This window comes from Heterocephalus glaber, unplaced genomic scaffold (genome assembly GCF_053883595.1).
Source record: "Heterocephalus glaber isolate CG9 unplaced genomic scaffold, H.glaber_assembly_v1.0 deba00001428, whole genome shotgun sequence".
Classification (NCBI taxonomy): Eukaryota; Metazoa; Chordata; class Mammalia; order Rodentia; family Bathyergidae; genus Heterocephalus; species Heterocephalus glaber.
In genome coordinates this window covers 31,148,246-31,172,056 of record NW_028258293.1, presented here as the reverse complement: position 1 = coordinate 31,172,056, position 23,811 = coordinate 31,148,246, and the positions used below count along the sequence as shown (strand labels likewise).

The window sequence follows — 23,811 nt, the reverse complement described above, 5'->3', positions numbered from 1 at the left end:
TATACATCTTCACCACATTCCAGGGCAATGACTTGGAGCTATGGTGACAAGTTCCAAAGGACAGTCAGGATCCCTAGTTCTTATTCCCTGCTCTGTCCCAGGCTGTTCCCATCACTGGTCAAGGCCCATCCCCTCGATGAGCCTCAGAAGTCTCCAGGCTTTAAAATTTAATAAAAGCATTTATTAAATCCCTACAAAATACAAAGTCCAAGGCTAGGCTATTTTGGAATGTGTGCGGACACCAGGGCCCTGACCTCGTGAGGCTTACAGACCAGCAGTGGGGACAAAGACCCATTCATAGCAAGATCACTATGCCAGCCTCGGACCCAGGACACATGGACCTGTGTGACCTTCAGTTTTCATTATGTCTTTGTGCCTTAGCTTTCCCATACCAGACCTTTCCCCTCAGAAAGAAGGGAAAGAGAACAGAAGCCACCAAAGAAGTCAAGGGAGGGGTCTTTGAGCCAAGATTCATCCCTTTTTCCCAAACCCTGAACTGCAGATAAAAGATATCTACACATTGACCAGGTTACAGAACAGAAGGACAGGAGGAAAAGGGCTTAGAACTGCACCTCCCTCCAGCCTCCAGCACCCCATCTCCCCACTGGGGAGACATACTAGAAGGTCCTACAGGGCCAAAGGCATGACTTATACATTGTTGGGCCCACAGTGCCTAGTTCACAGGGATTCTGAGGAAAGTCCGCTGACGGTCCATGAGGACAAGAGTAAACTATGCCCTAACAGTTCCAGGAAGTTCTTCCCATGTGACACCCAGCCCTTGTTAAGAGACACCTAGCTCAAACAGCTCTGGCCACATCGCTGTCCTCTCAGGTTCTGCTCTTACCTACAGAAACCAAATTCTCCCAGACAGAGGCTTGCTGGGTCCTGTGCCTGAGCACTCCATCTGGATTTGAACCCTGTTTGTGAGTCAGAGTGCATGAGCACCTTGACAATGGACTCTGAACAACTTTCAGTCTTTGGTCACACTTACCCAAACTCAGGGAATCTCAGGGTTTGGGAGCTGGAGGCCTCTTGGAGATCAATGGTGACTGAGACCCCGAGAGGCAGTGATGCCAAGGAGCAGAGCAGGGCCCAGGAGCTAGGGACCTGATACTTCACGCTGCTGCAAGCACTGCACACATCTACCCGCCTGGCCTGGCCCCACCAGTGGAACAAAGCCTGCTCTGTCCACACTGGCTCTCTCCCAGCCTCCCCTCCCGCCAGGCCTCTCACACCACAGGCCATGAGCAGGCCTCCTTCAGGGGTGAATTCTCTGCTGTCTCGGATTTGCAATGTGAGCAGCTTGAAGCAGAGCCTGGCCATCTTCACCTGTGTACCCTTCCACATCTGGGACAGAGCGGAACAGCCAGGGACATGGGCCAACAGGGAACTGGACGATCCAAGAGCCCAGTGAGGAAGCTATAAAGGGTGGTTGTCTGGTCCCAGATCCAGATGTGAATTCAACTCTACCTACCAGGCCCAAGCAAGGCTCAATGTGGCTGAGTCTGTGTCCTCAACAGAGAAGAACAGAGGATTGTGACAGAATGTGAAGCATTCTGTTCAGTACTGGCCTGTGGTTAAGTGCCTAATTCCTGGAAGACAGTGATGGTGGGATCTTACCAGGCTTCCTGAAGGCAATGATGGTGTATTCTTCACACCCTCCCCAGTGCAGTGCCAAGTACCCAGGAGGCTCATCACTGCTGTGCTAACTCGTCCAGCCATGTTGCTGATGGGTATCAGCAAGGCCCAGCTTCACCCCTGAGGATAGGTGACAGATTGCAGCCAGAGCCCTCCTCGCCCTAGTTACCTGCCCCACTGCCACACCATAGTGCTCTGACCCATCGAATTTTCCAGCCCCCACCTCAACAACTTCAATAGGGTACCCCTGGTACAAGAACCAGGTGGACACGGGGCCAAGTCACAGCCTAGACCAGGGCCCAGCACACACCTGAGATGGGCCTTTGCCTTAACCAGCTGCTTCTCCTCACCTTGCCCCCTCACTGCTCCCTTAGTCATGAGCGAGCTGACACCAGTGAAACCCCCAGGTGGGAATTTCCTAAGGTTCCTGCCCTCCATCCATGTAATCAGCTCTGGAAATGCAAGCTGAAAGAATTTCAGGGCCAAGGCCAGAGCTGTTAGGGCCAGGTGTGCCCACAGAATCACCAATGCCACACATCTCTGCAAGCCCACCAGCTTACCTCGACTTTACTGCTATCTCCTCTGCCTTACCTGTTCTGACCACAGAGATCACAGGCAAGCAATTGAGCATTATTCACCTGGGTAGCAGGGAAACCAGGAGTAAGACCTAGACACCTTAGCTCCAAGTCCAGGGCTCTGTATGCCATTCTGCCTCAGTTTACAAAGGGGCATATAAAGATGATAGCTTAGAGCTAACATTGACTGTAAATACATGTTTACCTGTCTGTCCTGTGACCCAGGGAGCTGAGCACTAGGCCTGGCACACAACAAGTTCTCTATGAAGGTTTTAGATATCTGGAAAATGACTGTCACCAAAGAGCACCTCTCAACTTGTCCTATGCTGCCTCAACTATTATCTCTTCAGTCATCCTGCAAGATCGGGTCAGATGACACAGTTGTACTTAGTTGGGCCCTCAAAGCCCAGCACCCTCATAGGGGGAGGGTGCCTTCCTGGTACTGTTTTCTCCTTCCAAAACGTCATCTTCCTGAAGACTTTCAAGTTCCTGTAGGTGTGGACAGCATGTGTGTACATGGGGAAAGGCAGTACAGAGCAGAGGAAAGGGGTTTTGCAACTCGGCAAACTCGGCAGACCGGAACCCACCCTGCAGGCCTTTACCTACTTGAGGCTCGTGTGCCTGCACTCAAGTTTGGAGTTTAAGTGTTCACATGTACCACGGTGAGAGACCTAGTACTGTGCCAGTGGGCTACTGTGATGAGTGCTGAGGAAAGTGAAGACTCAGCCAGGCTGGCACCAATGGATGCTTGAATATTGATTCCCACCCTCTAATGGGTGACCACAGGGGCCAGGGAAGAAAAAGAGCTTCATCACCAGCAGATGCCTAAGCAAGGCAGGGGCACAGGATGGAGAAGAATCCAAAATACATTTCCTGAGGCCTTGGATTCTGTCTCAGGGCACCACCCAGGACCCCAACCAGGCTCTACTAGGGAACTGGTAAGGGGGAGAGGGAAAAGTTGCAGAGGCCAAAGCAGGCTGAAGCAGCTGTGTTGCCTGTGACACAATGAGGACTTGGTGTCAAATAAGCAGCCGCCCTGGGTGGGTAGGTCATTGTCTTTCTTCTTCCTCACCCCCAGGCTGGGCACACCCTCCCCTGCCCAGGCCTGGTCAGGAGGCCCTACTACAACAGCCTGGCCCAGGCCCCTTCCTCCAATGCCAGGCATGCTGAGCGCCACAGTGCAGCTTGCACTCTAAAACTCACTTCACAACGACTGCTTTCTAGGCTTAAGACCCATTGCTCCCCTAGGACCTCCTGCCTTTGCACTGGCTGTTCCTTCTAACAATGACAACAAAGGGACCCTATTGCAAACTCTTACTTGCTTGATTCAAAAGCTGCCTCCTCTGTGAGGCCTTCCCAGTCTAACCTGCCCCTCGTTAACCAAAGTGTTACCTCTTCCTGGGCTCACATGGCTCCTGGGCTGCCCCTGGTCTAGGGCTGCCTACAAAAATCTACGCGCAGCTTCTCTTCCACATGAGGCCTGGCCATGCAAAGGGGGAAAACCAGATGAATGACATGTCAGGGAACCAAACTTCCTTCCAATTGGGGATGCTTGCAAAATACTTAGGGCTTTGCCAAGTGGTGTAATCAGGTTTAGACCCATGGTAGAACTGGAGATTAGCTGAAGGCTGAGGATCACTACAAGCTGGGATTTGAACCTCAGGCATTTCTCTTGTGAGTACAACCCAGCAAATGTCTGTACAATGCATGCTCCAAACCTCTTCTCATCTTATTAGCACATATAAGTCATTATCCTATTTATGTATACAACAGCTCAGCAGGGCAGGAATTAGTGCCATCATGTGAAGGATAAGGAGACTGAGAATCAGACCAGTGAATTGTCCCTGGCCATAGAGCTAGGAAGCAATGCAGTGGGAGGAAAAGCTAGACCTTCTGACTCTAAGAGCCTGGAGAACACTGCCTCCAGATTGGTCTCCCAGCCTCCAGCAGCACCCACAAGCCAGAGGGTTTTGTGGAAGTGTCAATCCCACCCAGTTGTGCCTGCAGACCCTCCAACAGGTCTCCAGTGCCTAAGGTTCAAATCTCAGCTCAGAGTGATCTTCAGTAATTTGGCAACTGCCTTCCCTCCCAGTCTCCAGTTCAACTCCAATTCCGAAGCCCAGGACCTTGCATCTGACAGTCCACACAGTGCTAACCTCCTCCATGCTGTTGGCAGAGCACATGGAGTCCTCCACATGCTGTTCCCGCTGTGAGCACTGCTTCCTGCCTCCCCTGTGCATTCACTGACTTCAAAACCCTGAGCAGCTAGGTGCTGTGGTGCGTGCCTGTAATCAGTTACTTCTCATTCCAGCCATCCAGGAGGCTGAGGCAGGAGGTTCAAGAGGAGTTCAGGAGGCCAGTCTGGGAAACTTAATGAGACACTATCTCAAAAAATAAAAAGGACTCTGAGGTGCAGCTCAGTGGCAAATTGCTTGCCTAGCATGTGTGAGGCCCTGGATTTCATTCCTAGTACAAAAAAACCAACACTGAGCAGATGAGCAGAGTTATCTGCTGTTGGGCCCCTCACCCAGGTTTTTCCCATAGAACCTGTCTTAAAACTTGCTCTGCCAGGAGACTTCCAGGTGGGGCCCAGACTTCCTTAGAAAGTATCCTCAGTGCCTAGCATAGCTCAGCCTTGCCCTAAGAAATGATGTGAAGTTTTTTACCCCCAGTCCTGGGGATGGAATCCTAGGAGTCCTGAGCTACATCCCAGCATCCCAGTTTTGTTTTTTTGAGACAAGATCTCACTAAGTTGCCCAGGATGGACTCAAACTTGTGATCCTTCTGCCTCAGCATCCTGAACTGCTGTTATCACAGGGGTGTGAGCCACTGTGCCCAGCTGGATGAGTGAACTCTTCAGTGCACCACTGCTGCTTTGAACCAGAAGTTTGAATTAGGAAGAAAATTGACCTGATCTCTGCCCACCCACAAGCTGTTTTTTCCCCTCCATTTTTGAGTTGTCTGCTTTTGCCTTTGAGCCGGTGGAGAATGGTGGTGAAAGCTATGAGTTGCATTGTGATCTCCTGTTCCTGAGGAGCAGTTAGTGCCCGGGAATTGGTCAAGTCAGAAAGGAGGTATATATTACACATCAAAGAGTTTCCAGGTTCTAGGACCTCAGGCAAACAGTCAGATCATCAAGGAGGGAGAGAGGCTGTCCACATTTCCTCCAGAAGCTGGACGACGGCCCAGAGAAAGAAGGAAAGTGCCCTCCTTCCCTCCTTCCTACGGCAGTGGCCAGCGGCCTCCCTCTGGCCTGCAGCTTTCGGCAAGTTCACTGCAGACTCTGGAGCGGGGAGGCAGATGTGAGGGCTATCTATGCCACACAGGATCAAAAGTCTGTTGGGAGCCGGGGTTTTCGCTCAGTGGCACCGCGCCTGCCTCGAAAGGTCCTGAGTTCAATCCCAGATACCAAAAGAAAAATCTGTTGGGTCTGCTCCCCCTCCCTCTCTGGCCAATACCTGAGCTCTAAAAGTCTAGGCTTATCCCAAGGGCACAGCACAACAGTAAGGATAGAACCACACTTGCCAGGCTGAGTGTGCGCGGGCAGGTGGCGTCTGGGTGACCGCCACTCGGCGAGGCCTAGCAGCACCCTAAAGAGCCCGGTGCCTACAGTGGGCCACTGACCGTCCCATTGGAAAACAGCGCGTGCACGGTTCTCTCTTCTAACTCGAGGTCCTCGGGCAGGCAAGGCGGCGATCAGGCCTGAGGCCAGACTGACGGTGGCTTCTCACCTACCAGACCAGAGGGCTGGTCCTCTCTCCCCGGGCGGGCGGGCTGCAAATTTGGAGGAGCGCCAGGCGGAGCCGAGGGCTGGAACCGGTGTCTGGACTAGGCAGAAGCCTCTAGATCACACCCACTCTCTTCCCTCCCTCTTTCCCCGTGGCGTCCGGCACGGGTGTAGGGCTCGCTCCGCCCTGTCCAAGCCTGGACAACGCGGATCCCCCACCCACCAATCCTCCCCCATCCCCTCGCAGCCCAGCCGACCTCCGGAGGTGAGAGCTAGGGGGGCTGCCAGGACCCCCCATCCCCGCCACTGTTCTGGGCTGGCGGCCGCGGGGACGACGCAGACTGTTGCCGAAGGAGCCCAGAGAAAAGTTGGAAGCCAACTGGGGGGGCGGATGGACTGCGGTGGAGCGGGGAGCTGGGGCGGCGTCCGGCTCCCAGCGCGCACCCGCTCCTCGGTCACCCACCCAGACACGTCGACAGCGCGGACCCTGTCCGCACACGCGCGGCGGCGCGCCCACCCACACCCACGCGCGAGCCCACCCGCGCGGACACGGGCACAGGGGAGCCACGCGAAGCCGCGGACTCACAAAGGCAGGGACAGAAGCACGGCCCGGAGCCCAAAGCCACAAAGCCCCACAATCGTGAGGTGCACGTGTCCGCACAAAGACCCCGGAGGCTCCGGCCCACGCCCACGGTCACCGGGCAGAGCCTTTGTCTCCCAGAAGCCCTCTCCCCTCGGTCCGGGTTCCCCTGGCCGCGGTGGCCGTCGCCCGGTCCGGGAAAAGTTGAGGGGTCCGGGCGGGACCCAGCCCCGCCCCGCTGCCGCCTGCCCGCCGGAGGCAGCCGCAAGCTTGGAGTCGGGGCTGCTACGCCCGTCCCACTCCCGCTCCGCCCCGGGACTCGCACCTACCTGGAAGGCTGAGCTGCTACCGCCTCGGCGCGCTCACCTAGGCGGCCCGGCGTGAGCCCTCGGGCCGGCGCTTTTCTCCCCGCGGTGCGGCGCCGCCCGCCCCCCCGGCCCCTGCCCGCCCCCGGGCTCCCCGCTGCCCCGCGCCCAGTGACTGTGGGAGCCGGCGGCCGGGAGGCTCAGGGAGTGTCGCCAAAGTGCCGGTCTGGCCCGGCTCTTTCAGCCCCACCCCCTGCCCGAGCCAGGGTCCCACCCTAGGGAGCGTCTCAAAAGTGCGCAGCTCCCGCCCACTCCACTAGGCCTCACTCCCAACTTCCTGCATCCCTACTCCTTGCCCCCTCCCCCTGAGCACCGGAGCTATTTCAGCAGATGGCCTCACGGTCAGGAACATCTGGAGGTCGCCGAAGTGCGTACGCGTGTGTGTGTGTGTGTGTGTGTGTGTGTGTGTGTGTGTGTGTGTGTAGAGAAAGAGTTGTTGGTAAGAAAGAGGATGAGTGGATGAGGGTTTCCTCTTCTCCAGTTGTAACCCCCCCCCCGCCCCAATTTATTTTCAGAGTCAGAGGTCTAGAAAAGTTAGAGACACCAAAGAATCTGAAGCAGAGAAAGACTGGCCGGAAGACGAGCCTACAGAGGAGAGCTGGGCTTCGGCAGAAAAGCTGGCAGTCGAGGAGAAAGCCAACAGACTTGTTTCTTTTAAAGAGAGAACGGTCAGCTTCAGGCCGAATTTTTAGGCAGGGAAACTGTTGGGACCAGGCAACAGTTTAAGTGTGTCCCTTCCTCCTCTGCAGCCCATCCTTTCCCACACCTCTATATGCTAAAAGAGGCAGGAAAGCATGCAAAAAGCAAAACAAAACTTTTAAAATAGAGGCTTGCAGCGAGGAATTACCTGATGAATACATTCCCAGGAAAGCATGCAAAAAACAAAACAAAACAAAACTTTTAAAATAGAGGCTTGCAGGGAGGAATTACCTGATGAATGCATTCCCTGGAAGGGAAAGGAGGGGGTCCCAAGCTGCACACCCTGACAGTGCCCCCCTCAGAGGGGGACAGTTCTGCACTGGAGGGATGGGGGTGGGTAGTGGAGACTTCTATCCCGCCCTGGACCTCCCAGGAACTTCTGTCCCACTTCGGAGAGAGTGGAAACATTGGGCAATGTTCCCCCTGCCTGGCCCAGACTTGCTACATCCAGTCTTTTTACTCCTTTCCTAATTACTTTAAAAAACAAACAAAATGTTGGTTGGGCTTTTGTGTGTGCATATGTGTGTATGCATGAGTGGGTGTGTCTGGGGAAAAGAGGGGAAGGGTCTCTGCAGCAAAGTCGGACCTGCTGCTCACAGAATGAAGTGGTCTTGCAAGTCCTGTGGTTGTAGGGACTCCCCTGGACTGAGACCCATGGAGCCTTCCAGTTAGAGAGATACAGGGTGACAGCTGGGAGCCTGGTCTTACATGTGTGGGAGCAGGGAGCACCCTTCTCTCCTCTGCACTCATTACCCTCTCCAGCTAGGATCCAGCCGCTGACTGGGAGGCCTTGATATCATCCAGCTCAGAGTCCTCAGCAAACCATCTGCACTGGTACCATATGCCCCTCTGTGGCTGGAGTCCTCCTCACAGTTGAGCTTAATACTGGGGCTCCTGAAACTTAACTTTGCACACTTTGGGCCTCTGGGGAGGGGTCTGAACCCTCCTTCCACCATCCCACATCCCAAGGCTCCCTGTTTGGTTGGGAAAGGGGCCTAAACCAGTATCTTCTCAGGATCAAGCTGAGACAGGTCCAGGTTCTAGCCCTGTACAGTATTTAGCAGCTCTAAGTAAGCTTAGTCAAGTTACCTAACCTCTCGGAAACAGTTTCTACAACTGAGGGGTAAACAAGGTAACTTTGGAAAAGCTCACAGGAAGAACCACGGTGTGTGGTTGTAGTTACTAAAATATCTTCCATCAGGTATTAGGGTGGCAGCCGGAAATTCGGCAAGCTTGGGAGGGGAGGGACAGGGGAATGAATGGCTTGTCCAGCCTAGTGTGGGCTGCCTTTTCTGCTAACTAGGAGGGCATCTTTTGAAGGAGTCCCCTGCCTGCCACTTGCCTTGCCCCAAGGAATTTCCTCCTTTCTCGCTTGGAGTGAATGGTAAATTTCCCAGCTGGCCCCAGAAGGGCCTCTCACTTATTAATGTGGTAAACAATTCTTCACACTTTGCTGGTAGCTAGAGGCAGTTTCTGAGCTTCCAGATTCATCCTTGCCCTTGCCCTTGATCTTCTTTTTTTTGGTACCGGGGATAGAACTCTGGACCTTGTGTTTTCGAGGCAGGTGGTGGCAGAACCACTGAGCTAAATCCCCAGCCCTGCCCTTGATCTTCTGGGAGGTGGCCCCCAGCTGGAGAATCTCAACAGCTCTCCCCCTCCTCCATCACCAGGCCTCTGGTTGACAATCTCTTTGTCTCTAGGCTCCTCCCTCCTAGCTCCTGTCTGTGGTCCAAACTGCCAGAAGAGAAACCTTTCTAAACTACAAATCTATAAAATGCTTCATGACATTTACCTGTTTAACCCTTCACGGGGAAAAGTCAAACTCCTTTGCATGGTTTTTGAGGCCTATGTGATATGCGTCCCTGGGCTCTACCTCTGACCATCCCCCCTCAGCTCCCAGGCTCTATCAAGGAAATAAGGAGGAGGGAGAGTAGGTGCCCTGGAATTCTTCAAGTTTATGTCCCAGGTCCCCTTCCTTCTGGAAGTCCTTTGCCAAAGTCAGTCCCTCTTCTTATTATAGTGTGTTGCAAATCACTTTGTATTTGAGCACTGTTTTTTTTTTTTTTAGGCATTCTCTTCACCCTTCTTGAAGTCATCCTGGCCCTGTGACATGTCAGAGAATGTGCTAGGTACTTTAAAAATCATTCTGACATTTAATCCAAACAACAACCACCCTGGATTGTTAGTGGAGAAGCTCAGAAAGTGCAAGAGGTCAGCATGGGGTTACACAGTGTTACGGTTTATATCTGGATATCCCCTCAAAGCCTCCTCTGCTCATAGATGGGGTTTTGGGGAGGTGACTGGATCATAAGAGTGTGATACTTATCAGTGGAATAGTCCATAATGAGTTTAGAACTAAATGTGATTTGGGAGGTGAAGCCTGGTCAGAGGAGGTGGGTCACTGGGGGCGCGACCTCGTAGAGTCTCTCCTTTCATCCTGCTTAGATCTCCCTCTCTGTCTCTGCTTCCTGCCTGCTATGCCATGAGCAATTCTCCTTTGCCTTGCCCCTCTGCCATGCTGTCCTGCCTTGGAACCAGCAGACTATGGAATGAAACCTCTAAAAACTGTGAGACAAAATAAACCTCTCCTCCTTAGAGTTGTGGATGTGGGTATTGTGTCTCAGCAAGGAGAAAGTAACTAAGATGCACAGCATAGTCTCTGAAGAGCTAGGACAGTTAGGACTCTGTTGCTTTCTACTACCATGCAGTCTCCACAAAGGGCAAAGTGTGGTGTAGTAGAAAGTTCAGGAACTCTAAGGGTCTTGAGTGCGCGTTGTCACTCTGTCACTGGGTAGTTGTGGGCCTTGGGCAGTCACTTCCTCCCTAGAGCCTTAGTCTTCTTACTTGTAAAATGGGGATAAGTAAGAAGCTGTACCTCACAGACATTGGGAAGATCAAACAAGTTAATGCAATGCAAATATGTTGTAAGCTGTAGAGTGCTGTGTGCTTTTAATTGACTTACCTAACCAGATCATGTGGCTTAGGATGATTACTTGAGGATCTCTCTTCTCAAAGAACTCTCCTGTGGTGGTCAGAGGGCATCACTAGTCCCTTTGGCTGCTTTGCTCATTTTCTGTATTTTGGAAAAGTCTCTCTAAATCCGGTGTATCTCCACAAGGTTACAGGAGATCTATTTTTTCCTCCTGCACTGTCTTCTTTCCAGCTGTCAGAAGCTAGCAGGTCTAAAGTCAACAGAGGCTCAGGACCACATAAGAAGAAGTAGAAAACAAGCACTGGGTGGGGAAAGAATATGTCTCCCACTCCCTTCTGATTCTGTCAGTCTGAGTTGGCAGGTGGCATGTTATATTTCCTAAAAGTCCCTTGGTTAGTATGAGGACTGGGTGACATGGCAGAATGTCTTAGGGTTGGCAAAGTCCTTCCCCACACCTTCTTACTTTTTAAACCTCTGAGCAAAGTTCTTAGGTAATTGATTATTACTTCCATTTTACAGATGTGGAAACTGATATTCAGAATGACTCATCCATGGTTGCACAACTGGAACTTGAAACTGACTCAGTGAGGTAACTCGAGCCATTCTGCTGTAGGGCTAGTTCTGTGCAATGACTTTGCTGGTGTCTCAGCAGTCACTGTATGACAAGCACTCCTCCCCTCCTGCCAAATCAAATGCGTCCCTAAATATTTCTCTCCCACTCTCCCACCCCCATGCTTTTCCCCTGCCTGGAATGCTTTTCTCAGCCCAGTCTACCAGCTGCAATCCCTGCTGCCTTCCAAATCCACCACCTCCTTCGCAAAGACATTTCCATTTCCCACAATTTCTCTTCCACTGAGCCTGGAAGCACTTGGTTTGTGGCTCAGTACAACCTGTTCTACAGTCCTGCTTCCTGCCTCCATCTGATGCTCTGCATCCCAGCTGTTAAGGCTCCCTGCAGATGCTGGGAGTTCCAGGTCTTTGGTCCTTCAGAGGTATTCTTTGCCCCACCGTAGCTCTTACTTATATCAACTTTAACTTAAGCATCACCTCTTCCAGTAAGCCCCCTTGGCCTCCCCTTCTTTTCTGGTGCCTTGGTATACTGAGGACACTTCTATTAGGAACAAGATTGTTCAATCATTGATTCCTTTATTAAGGCAAGGTGCATTCTTTGGAGCCAAATCCCACAGGTTTAAATCCCAGCCTCAGAGTGGGCAAGTTCTTACACCAATCTCTCCCTGCCCTACTTCTTAAATCTGTAAAGTGAATGAAACAATAGCTCCTACTTCAAAGGTTATTGTAAAGATTAAATGAATTAATCCAGGTAGAATGTGTCAGACAGAGCCTGGAATGTAGTAAAACCACCTGATGAATATTCCTGACTACTTTTATGGCTTATTCATTCTACATCATAGGAAAAGCATTTCCTATATTTTTGTAGACAGGGAAGAGGATTCTCTGAAGGTAGCAGAGTAGGGAACATCAAGAACCTGTCTTCTGACTGAGACAATTGCTGACAGAATCTGTCTGCTATAACTGCTTTGGAACTCAGGACTACTGAAGGCTTAAAACTTCCAAGGAATTATTGGACAGGAAATTGTGGCTAATTTCATTCCAGTTCAGCTGGTAACACAGTAATGGCTAGTCCTACAGCTGTGCATGTGTACCTGGAGAAACCTGCACATAATTTGTGAGAACCAAGCTGCACAAAAAGTTCACTGTCTTGAATACTGAGACCTGAGCTCTGATCCTGATTATTGCCTCTGCTCCAAAAAGTGTAGATGAAGAAGCAGTAAGGTTTGTTTCTGAGCCTCCCAAATGTTCCAAGACCCTTGTCCTCCAGCTAAAGCAACTTCCAGGGGATTTAAAGAGCTGCTATCCTTTCCCTCTTTATTTTTTCCCCCTTTGAGAGCTAGATATTATAGGCTAGCCCATGCAAAAGCAGTTGAATAAGGGCTGGGGATATAGTTTAGTGGTAGAGCACCTGCTTAGATGCTCTAGGGCCTAGGATCCCCAGCAGCACAATTTTTTAAAAAGCAAATGCATATATGAAAAAATTACAAAGTGACCACACATGTTAGAAAAGACTCAGGAAGAGTTTAAATTTACATTCCACCTCAGGCTGGTCCTTGACACATGTCACCTTTCAACAATAATAACAAAACTGACAAAAAATAGCAAGCCTTAGGGAAAGGGGAGAATCTAATTTCCAGAGCTACCAAAGTATTAGCTTAATTTTCAACAAAATATCACAAGGCACACAAAGAAATGGAAATGTATAGCTCATTCATAGGAATAAATAAACCAACAGAAACCAAAGAAGACTTGGATGGAGATCTACTTTTAAAAGACTTTTTAAAAAACTTTGTTAAAAATGCTAAAAGGGATATGTGGAGAAAGTCACAAAAATGATGTATGAATAAAATGGAAGTACTCATAAAAAGATAAAAAAACCTAAGAACAAACCAAAAAAATTTTGGAACTAAAAAGTACAATAACTGAAATGAAAATTTTACTATAAGGATTCAAAGACAGATTTCAGGAGGCAAAAGAAGCAGCAAATCTGAAGATAGGACAATGGATATTATCAAGTCTGAGGAACAAAAGAAGATTAAAGAAGAATGAACAGAGCCTATGGGATACAATCAAGCTGACCAACATATGCATTATGGGAGTCTCAGAAGAAAGAGAAAGAAATGAGTAGAAAGAATATTTGAAGAAATAATAACTGCACATCTTCCAATTTCATAGAAAATGTAAGTGTAAGCATTCAAGAAACTCAACAAACAAACTCTAAGCAAGGTGAACTCAGAGACCCACAAAGAGGTATATGATAATTAAATTGCCAAAAGCCTGACATAGAATCTTAAAAATCTTGAAAGTAGTAAGAGAGAACTCATCACATACAAGGAATTCTAAATAAGATTATCAGATTATTCATCAGAAACTTTGAAAGCCAGAGAGTAGCAGACTGATATATTCAAAGTGCTAAAAAAAAAAAAATGTCAACTAGGGAGGGTATATCCCAAGTGTCCTTCAAAGGTGGGGAAGAATTAAGATATTCCCAGACAAAAGCTGAGAGAGTTTGTTACTACTGGACCTGCAAGGGAGTTCTATGGGGTGAAAGGTAATTCAAAGCTGTATGAAAAAATAAAGATCTCAATAAGGATAAATGTATGTGTAGTTATGAATGCTACCATTATTATGACAGTTCATAACTCCACTTTTTGTTTTCTACATAATTTAAGAGACTACTTTAAAACATTAGTTTATGCACACAATGAATAAAAATGTAGTTTTGTGAAATCAATAACCAAAAGGGAATAAGCTGGAAAATGGACAATTCAAGTCTTAGATGGGATGGAATTGACAGTGAGAATAGTGCAAGATTTCATCATTCTACTCACAATAATTTAAAATTTATGAATTATTTCTGGAATTTCTGTTAATATTTTTGGAACTTAGTAGACTGCAAGTGTATTGAAACTGTGGAAAGTGAAACTGGGTAAGGGAAGGTTACACTAATTTTTAAAATGTAAATGGATTAAACTCTAATCAAGGCAAAGATTGACAGAATGGATTTAAATAACATGTTCAAACTACAGAGGCTCCTTAACTTATGATGAGGTTATGGCCCAATAAACCCACTGTGAGTTGGAAATATCTTAATATCAAAAATACATTTATACCTAATCTATCAAGCACCACAGTACATTGTAGATTATTGGCTGTTTTCTCTTGTGATGATATGGTTGACTGGGAGCTGTGGCTCCTTGCTGCTGCCAAGCACTGCAACAGAGTATCCTACTGCATATGACTAGCTTGGGAAAATACAAAAACTCAAAATTCATACTTTGTTTTCTACTGAATGCATATTGATTTTGCACCACTGTAGTAAAAAAAAAAAATTAAGTCAAACTATCATAAGCTTGGGCCCATGTATATAAGCTCTATACAAGAGATTCACTTTAGATCCAAAGATACAAGTAGACTGAAAATGAAAGGATTACAAAAGATATTTCAAGCAAACAGTAGCTGAGGGAGCGGGAATGGCTATTCCAATAGCAGAAAAACAACTTTAAATATAAAACAATAGACTGGAAATGTACTTCAGTGGTAGAGCACTTGCTTAGCATACATGAGGTCCTGGATTCCAGCACACACCAAAAAGGAAGAGAGAGACAAAAGAGGACTATATCTACAAAAGTTACAGTATAGCAAGAAGATGTAACAATTATGAACATTTGTATAACTAATGAGCCCACCAAAACTGGTAGAAGTGCAGAGAGAAGTAGTTCTACCATATTTGAAAATTTCAATACTTTATTCTCAATAACAGGTAGAACAACCAGACAGACGATAAATAAGGAAGAAAAGGACTCAAGCAACATAACAGATGAACCAGATCTAACACACATACACTTGATGGACATAGTTTCAGTTTGACAAGATGAAAAGAGTATGGAGATAGACAGTGGTGATGGCCATACAACATTATAAATATTTAGCACCACTGAACTCTACTCTAAAAAATGTTAAGATGACAAATTTTATGCTACAAATATTTTACAATAAAAAGGACAACAGGAGCAGAGCCATCCCCAGCACAGAGGAGGTGAACCTTCCAGACTGCCATACCGCCGTCCCCAGCACTAAGGAGGTGAGCTGCCCAGGCGCCAGCTGCACACCACCCTCCCCCTACCCCATTGAAATGAGAAGACATATAAACAAGTCTCAAAATCAGACTTCCAGATCACCTAAAGCAACCACCTGGACTCCCTGAACTGGCAACAAAAGAGGATCTGGGAAAAATGAAATCAGAAATAATTTCTCAGATAACAGCACAGATTGTGCCCATAGTGCAAAACATCATTAATAAATCTAGAGAGGACACAGATAAAAAAAAAATAGAGGAGCTGAGGAACATGATGGAATCCCAACAAAGGAAACAAATGGAATCAGTAAAACAGATGCAAACATTTACAGGAGATTAAAAACTCCACTGAAAGTTTATGCAGCAGAATGAACCAATTCAGGACAGAATTTCAGATATAGAAAATGAGATTGCAATTAGTGACCAGGAAAAGAAAAATTGCTTTAAAATAGAAAAGGATCATGAGAAATCAATCTAGCAGCTAATAAATGATCCAAAGAAGAATAACATAAGACTGATTGGAGTCAATGGAGAAACAGGAGAGAGTACAGGTGACATAAAAAAACTGTTCACAGAAGTGATGGCAGAAAACTTCCCAAGAAGGGGAAAAGAACTTGACATACAGATAAGTGAGGCATATAGGACTCCAACTAACCTTGATCAAAAAAAATCTACACATAGGAATATAATACTTACAATTGCAGAAACCCAACAGAAGAACAAAATTCTACAAGCAGTTAGAGAAAAGAAACAAATCACATGAAAAGGAAAGCCCATCAGAATCACACCAGACTTCTCAACACAAACCCTCAAGGCCAGAAGAGGCTGGAGTGACGTATTTCAAGCCTTAAAGGAAAACAGCCTCCAACCCACATTGATGTACCCTGCAAAAACTATCTTTCAAAGTTGATGGAGAAATAAGATACTTTCATGACAAAGAGCACCTTAGGAACTTCATGAATACCAAACCAGCACTCCAAAAATTTTAGACAATACCCTAGGAAAAGACAATGAGGATCACAACCCCAGGAAGCTCAGCAGAATGAATCCATTGGGTGCAACAAGAAATTAAACTCAAACAGGGAGAATCCAACAAAAAGAAAAAGTCATGACAATGATAAGTCAATATGTATCAGTTATAACCATCAACATTAATGATCTCAATTCACCAATCAAAAGAAATAGACTGGCAGAATGCATCAAGAAGTAAGATCCGACAATATGCTGCATAAAAGAAACACACTTAATTCAAAAAAACCTCATAGACTGAAAGTTAAAGGATGGAAAACAGTACTCCATGTGAAAAGAAATTTTAAAAAAGCAAGCGTAGCTATCCTCTTTGCAGATCAAGTGGATTTCAAACCAACACTGATTAAGAGAAACAAAGAAGGACACTACATCCTTCTAAAGGGAACAATCCCAGAAGAAGAGATGACAATCATAAACATATATGCACCAAACACTAGTGCACCCAAATATATAAAAAAAATAGTAACAGACATGAGAAATCAAATAAGTACTAATACAGTAGTAGTGGGGGACCTCAATACCCCACAGTTACAAATAGATAGATCAACTAAACAAAACATAAGCAATGAAACACTAGAACTCAATCAAACTCTTGAATGAATGAACTTAACAGATTTTTACAGAATGTTCCACCCCACAAAAAATCAGAATACACATTCTTTTCAGCTGCATATGGGTCATTCTCCAAAATAGACCACATACTCGCTCTTAGAACATATTTAAGTGCAAAGGAATTGAAGTTTTATCCCCTGTATATTATCAGACCATAGTGCGATGAAATTGGAGATCAATAGCAAAAGAAACCGCAAGAATTTCATAAACACATGGAAATTGAACAACACACATCTGAATAACCAATGGGTTACAGAGGAAATTAAAGAAGAAATCAGACAGTTCCTACAATTAAATGACAATGACAATACAATATTTCAGAATCTGTGGAACACAATGAAAGCAGTCTTATGAGGGAAGTTTGTAGCAGTGAATACGCATATTAGGAAAACAGAGTGAGCCCAATTATACAACCTGATGCTGAGCATCAAACTTCTAGAAAAATAAAAGCAGGACAAACCCAAAGCTCATACAAGGGAGGAAATTACAAAGATTAGAGCAGAAATCAATGCAATGGAGACTAAGAGAAAGATACAAAAAAAAAACAATGAAGCCAAGAGTTGGTTCTTCGAAAGAATCAACAAAATTGACAAACCCTTAGCCAACCATATCAGAAAAAGGAAAGTACAGAAGTTGCAGAAACAACTCCAGACACACTGAGCCACTTCATCTTTGACAAAGGAGCCAAACACCCTCGCTAGAGGAAAGGTAGTCTCTTTAATAAATGGTGCTGGAGAAACTGGGTTTCAACTTGCCAAACACTAACACTAGACCTATATCTCTCACCATGCACTAAACTAAAATTGAAATGGATTAAAGATCTAAATATTAAAACAAATGCTGAACTGGCTGGAACAGAGGTTAGGTAGAACTCTTGAAGACACTGGGATAGGGAAAAACTTTATGAACAAAACCTCAGTTGCCTGTGAAATAGCACAAACAATCAACAAGTGGGATCTCTTTTTACTAAAAAGCTTCTCCACAGCAAGAGAAACCACCAGCAGTGTGAAGAGATGACCCACAATGTGGAAAAAAATTTTAACCAGCGGTCCCTCAGACAAAGGTCTACTATCTTGAATCTATAAAGAACTTAAAAAAATCAAACCTCCCAAATTTAAAGACCCAATCCAAAAATGGGCATCTGAAATGAACAGACATTTCTCACACAAAGAAGTAGGCATGGCAAATAAACACATGAAAAAATGTTCAACATCACTGATCATTCGAGAGATGCAAATGAAAACAACGCTGAGATTCCACTTCACTCCAGAAAGAATGGCTGCTATCATGAAATCAACCAATAACAAATGCTGGCGGGGCTGTGGGGAAAGAGGAACCCTGCTCCACTGCTGGTGGGAGTGTAGACTGGTGCAAGCACTGTGGAAATCAGTATGGAGATACCTCAAAGAACTAGGACTGGAAGTCCCATTTGACCCCGCTATTCCACTGCTGGGGATCTTCCCCAAAGAATTAAAAGAATCATACCACTGTGATATATGTGTACCCATGTTCATAGCAGCACAGTTTGTAATAGCTAAAACTTGGAAACAGCCCAAATTCCCATCAACTAGAGACTGGATAAAGAAAATGTGATTTTTTTATAAAATGGAGTACTACTCAGCAAAAAAAAAGAGAAATTAGAGACATTTATAGCTAAATGGATGTACATTGAGGTGATACTCTTAAGTGAAATAAAAAGGGCACACGTGTAAATACCAAATAGTTTCTCTAGTGTGAGAAACTGAAAGTGTAAATAAGGACTAAAAGGTATAATAGATAATGTGAAATAGGAAGAAAAGGGCCAGAGTGGGAGGGGTAGGGGAAAGGAAAGAAGGGAATGGAATTAATATGAGAAAATGAAAAAATGGAAACAAAGCCTTTGTAAATAGGGAGGGATGGAGGGGTTGAAGGGAGGGCAGGGGAAGGGGAAAAAATAACCAAGAGAGTATGTAAAGATGCACATCTCCAGTGATGAATGCCATTATATTGTACACCTAAAATGTACCAATAAAAGGATATACAAAAAGAAAGAAAGAAAGAAAAAAGTAGCACAAGGACCCGAGTTTGATCCCCGATACCAAAAAAGAAAAAAGAAAAAGGGAAGAAAAGGCCTAAATCCATGCAATTAGGAATGAAAAGGATGAAATTACAACAGACCCAGCAGAAACCCAGAGGATCATCAATACCTACTTCGAGAACCTGTACTCTTAATAAAATGGAAAACGTAGAAGAAATGGACAGATTCCTAGATATGATTGAATTACCAAAGTTGAACGAAGAAGACCTAAAAATTCCAAACAACCCAATATCAATCAATGAAATTGAAAACATAATTAAAAACTTGCCAACTAAGAAAAGCCCGGGTCCTGATGGCTTCACTGCTGAATTCTACAAGACATTTAGAGAGGAACTGCTGCCACCACTGTTTAAACTCTTCAATGAAATTCAAATGAAGCAATACTCCCGAATTCATTCCTGGAATCAAGCATCACCTTGATCCCCAAAGCAGAGAAAGACCCAACTGAGAAAGAGAACTATAAGACAGTCTCACTAATGAACAGAGAAGCAACAATCCTTAATAAGAAACTGGCAAATAGAATGCAGAAAATCATCCAGAAGATCATACACCCTGATCAAGTGGGATTCATCCCAGGGATGCAGGAAAGGTTCAACATACTCAAATCAAAAAATGTAATACACTATGTCAATAAACCCAAGGACAAAAACCATATGATCATCTCAATAGATGCAGAAAAAGCATTTGACAAAATCCAACACTCATTTATGAAAAAACTCTACAAAAATTGGAATAGACGGTCTCTACCTCAATCTGATAAAAGCCATCTATGAAAAACCAACAGCCAATATCATACTAAATGGTCAAAAACTGAATCCTTCACACTAAAATCAGCAACAAGACAAGGATGTCCACTATCATCACTCCTGTTCAATGTAGTTTTGGAAACATTAGCCAGGGCAATTAGACAAAAGAAAGAAATAAAAGTAATAAAGATAGGAAATGAAGAAGACAAATTGTCATTATTTGCAGATGACATGATACCCTATATAGAAGACCCCAAGAACTCCACCAAAAGTCTTCTAGACTTAATAACCAAATTCAGTAGAGTAGGTGGATACAAGATCAACACACAAAAATCAATAGCTTTCCTCTACACCAACAACAGACTCACTGAAAGAGAAATAGGGCAAGCAATTCTTTTCATAATAGCATCAAAAAACTGAAATTCCTAGGAATCAACCTAACAAAAGACATCAAAGACCTCTTCTCTGAAAACTATAGTACTCTGAAAAGAGAGATTGAAGAGGATATCAGAAAATGGAAAGGCATCGCTTGCTCCTGGTTAGGAAGAATCAAAATAGTGAAAATGATCATATTTCCAAAACTGCTATACAGATTCAATGCAATCCCAATTGAAATTCTAGCAGCATACTTCACAGACCTTCAGATAACAATCCAAAAATTCATTTGGAACAAGAAGAGACCTAGAATAGCAAAAGTAACTCTAGGTAACAGAGATATGGCAGGGGATATCACAACCCCCAACTTGAAACTATACTACAAAGCTACTGTGATGAAAACAGCATGGTACTGGCAAGGAAACAGACCTGAGGACCAGTGGAACAGATTAGAAGATGCAGAAACAACTCCAGACACACTCAGCCACCTCATCTTTGACAAAGGAGCCAAACACCCTCACTGTAGGAAAGATAGCCTCTTTAATAAATAGTGTTGGAAAAATTGGGTTTCAACTTGGGAAAGATTAAAACAAGACCTATATCTCTCACCATACACTAAACTAAAATCAAAATGAATTAAAGATCTAAATATTAAAACAGAAACACTGAACTAGCTGAAACAAAGCTTAGGTAGATCTCTTGAAGACATTGGGGTAGGAAAAGATTTTATGAACAAAACCTCAGTTGCCCGTGAACTAGCACAAACAATCAACAAGTGGGATCTCTTCTTATTAAAAGGCTTCTGCACAGCAAGAGAAACCACCAACAGTGTGAAGAGACGACCCACAATGTGGGAAAAAATCTTCACCTGCTCTTCCTCAGACAAAGGTCTACTATCTCGAATCTATAAAGAACTTCAAAAGATCAGACCTCCCAAATTTAAAGACCCAATCCAAAAATGGGCATCTGAAATGAACAGACATTTCTCAGACAAAGAACTAGAAATAGCAAATAAACATATGCAAAAATGTTGAACATCACTGGTCATTTGTGAGAGATGCCAATGAAAACAGCACTGAGATTCCACCTCACTCCAGAAAGAATGGCTGCTATCATGAAATCAACCAATAACAAATGCTGGCGGGGCTGTGGGGAAAGAGGAACCCTGCTCCACTGTTGGTGGGAGTGTCAACTGGTGCAACCACTGTGGAAATCAGTATGGAGCTACCTCAAAGAACTAGGACTGGAAGTCCCATTTGACCCCGCTATTCCCCTGCTGGCTATCTTCCCCAAACGAATTAAAAGAAATATACCACAGTGATATATGTGCACCCATGTTCATAGCAGCACAGTTTGTAATAGCTAAAACTTGGAAGCAGCCCAAATGCCCATCAACTGGAGGCTGGATAAAGAAAATGTGGGTTTTTTTATAAAATGGAGTACTGCTCAGCCATAAGAAAATGAGAAATTAGAGACATTTATACCTAAATGAATGCACATTGAGGTGATACTCTTAAGTGAAATAAAAAGGGCACACGTGTAAATACCAAATAGTTTCTCTAGTGTGAGAAACTGAAAGTGTAAATAAGGACTAAAGGGTATGGTGGATAATATGAAATAGGAAGAAAAGGGGCAAAGGGGAAGGGGAAGTGGGAGGAGTAGGGGAAAGGAAAGAAGTGAATGTAATTAATATGAAAAATGAAAAATTGAAGCAAAATCTTTGTAAATAGGGAGGGATGGAGGGGTTGAAGGGGGCCAGGGGAATGGGGAAAAAATAAGAACCAACAGAGTTTATGTAATGGTGCAAATTTCCAATCATGAATGTCATTATATCATATACCTAAAATGTACCAATAAAATTAATTAAAAATAAAGAACAGTGGTGGGTATGGGAGGATGGGAAGGGACAAAAAAGAAATGGAGACAGCTTTGCCATTTGGTGATGGTGAGGACCCAGTAGAGAGAGAGGCTCCCTCAACTACTCCCTGGCCAGGCAACTGTGGCTCATAGAGAGTTAATAGGCTAAGTCCTATTGGCTAAAGCCTTGGCCTCCAAATTTCCCAGATGGGTGGTTGTTATAAAGGGTCAGGAGCTGGTGGTCTCCTCAGTAGTTTCCAGAGCTCAGCTTCTTCCAGGACCCCGGGTCCACACCAAGGCACTGTCCTTCCCCACCTTGGCTTCTAGGCTTCTTCACATTCTGGCATCTCTGCTCCCATCCTTGCATCTAAGCTCACCTGCATATTCAGACAGTATGTGATGCTCTGGCCACCAGGGTCTCAGTATGGGAGATAGAGGGTTTGGGAATCAGGTGTCAGACATGCTATCCTATCACTTCTCCATTTTGAGAGACTGAGGTTCAGGTAGGGGGAATGACTTGTCCAAGACCACAGAGCTAATGAGCATGAAAGTTTGTAGATTCTCAGTCAAGAGCGCTCTATAATGCCACTGTGCCCCTTTGTCATCCTGTCCCTTTATTCATCTCTCCTACTGTCTTTCTTCTCTAGCTGTTCACCTATCCATCCATCCAACAAATGTTTCCCTGCTGAACTTGACACATATCTGATCATGGCTGGGCTCTAGGAGCCTACAGTTGAGTGGGCACACTGACACAGACATATGTTAGGTCCTAAAGAGTTTCAATGCCTACTAGAAATCCATCTAGCGCATACAGGGCAGAAATGGGCCAGGCTGTAGCCAGAGCAGTCAGGAAAGGTGTCATCATAGAGGGTATCCCTTTGGCCCTGTTCGGTCTTGGCAGTGTGGGTTTAACAAAGAATTCAGAGGTATTCTAGGTAGTAAAAGCACCATGAACAAAGAAAGGAGGGGAGAATTGAACGCCAAGTGGTTCTGTGTGGCTGAGGTACAGGGAATAAGGGGACCCAGAAAGAGATGGGTTGAAGAAAAGGGGAGCAACTCATGGGACATAGAGCCCCGTTGGCAGGCTGAAGTGACAGACCCTAGTGCCAAGTGCACGGGAGCCCTAGATGGCCTCCACATCATCAGGTGTTCAGTAAAGAGTACCCAGGAAGGAAGGGGAAAATGGGGGAGGAGCTTTTCCCTCTTCTGTTACCCTGTCAATTTCCTCCCAGAGGCTGGACTGCTCCCCTGACTTCACCTGCCCCCCATATATGCCTTTTCACTCCTTCCTCCCTCTGTCTTCTGTTGGCCTCTCTCTCCTTTCAGCCCAGCAGTTCCTGCCAATTGATCAGACCCTCTCATTTCCCCCTTGTCCCATCTCCTTGACAAGAACCAATTGTGTCCTGCCACCATGCTCCTCAGGCAGGGAGCCTCCACCATGAGATTCCTGACTTTGCCACGACTGACACCAGCATGAACGACTTATTAATAGCAACAGATTTGCAGAAGCAAATCTCATTGTCTCTTTGGCCCTTCTCTGGATGGAGCACCCTCTCTAGGAGAAGATCTCTCTCCTACACAGTGGCCCAAAAGCCTCCTGACCAAGCATCCCAGAGAGCAAATAAACCCTGGGGACCTTTTTTTTTAATTGCATCTAGGGTGTGTTATCACATGATTGCGTGCAAAGGGCTGTGTGCTCAAATTATTACCTTTAATCCTAGAGCAAACAGAACTTCAGAATGTTACCCCATAGAAGGTTACTCCCAGGTCACATTAGAGTCAAGGCAAGCCATGAGCAAACATGTTCTAGCAAGAAACTTTTAGGGTTTTTTAAAATGATACCTCATAATAAGAGATCTATATTAATTATCACAACCAGGGTTACAGATATATACCCCCACACACATACAAATATCTGAAACAAAAGTTTGATCAGATAATGCCTACT

General features: G+C 45.5%; 1 protein-coding gene and 1 long non-coding RNA gene across 8 annotated transcripts in view; one reads left to right on the top strand and one right to left on the bottom strand.

The window, feature by feature from the left end:
• The window catches only part of Tsku (tsukushi, small leucine rich proteoglycan), a 13,725-nt gene extending 5,765 nt beyond the window's left edge, over positions 1-7,960 (bottom strand). Inside the window, exon 1 of one of the 7 annotated variants that reach the window (XM_004863197.4) lies at positions 7,816-7,960. In XM_004863197.4, coding sequence (XP_004863254.1) covers positions 7,816-7,828 — 13 coding nt within the window. In that variant the 5' untranslated portion in view covers positions 7,829-7,960. Of the gene's footprint in view, positions 1-991; positions 1,593-5,738; positions 6,103-6,526; positions 6,782-6,849; positions 7,019-7,815 lie in introns of those variants that run through there. The other 6 variants (XM_004863199.4, XM_004863202.4, XM_004863201.4 and 3 more) reach the window with 6 other exon arrangements.
• Positions 7,131-23,811, top strand: LOC110345561 (uncharacterized). Its single transcript, XR_002388964.2, has 3 exons — positions 7,131-7,252; positions 9,653-9,713; positions 11,036-23,811. It is a non-coding gene; the product is annotated as an uncharacterized LOC110345561 (long non-coding RNA).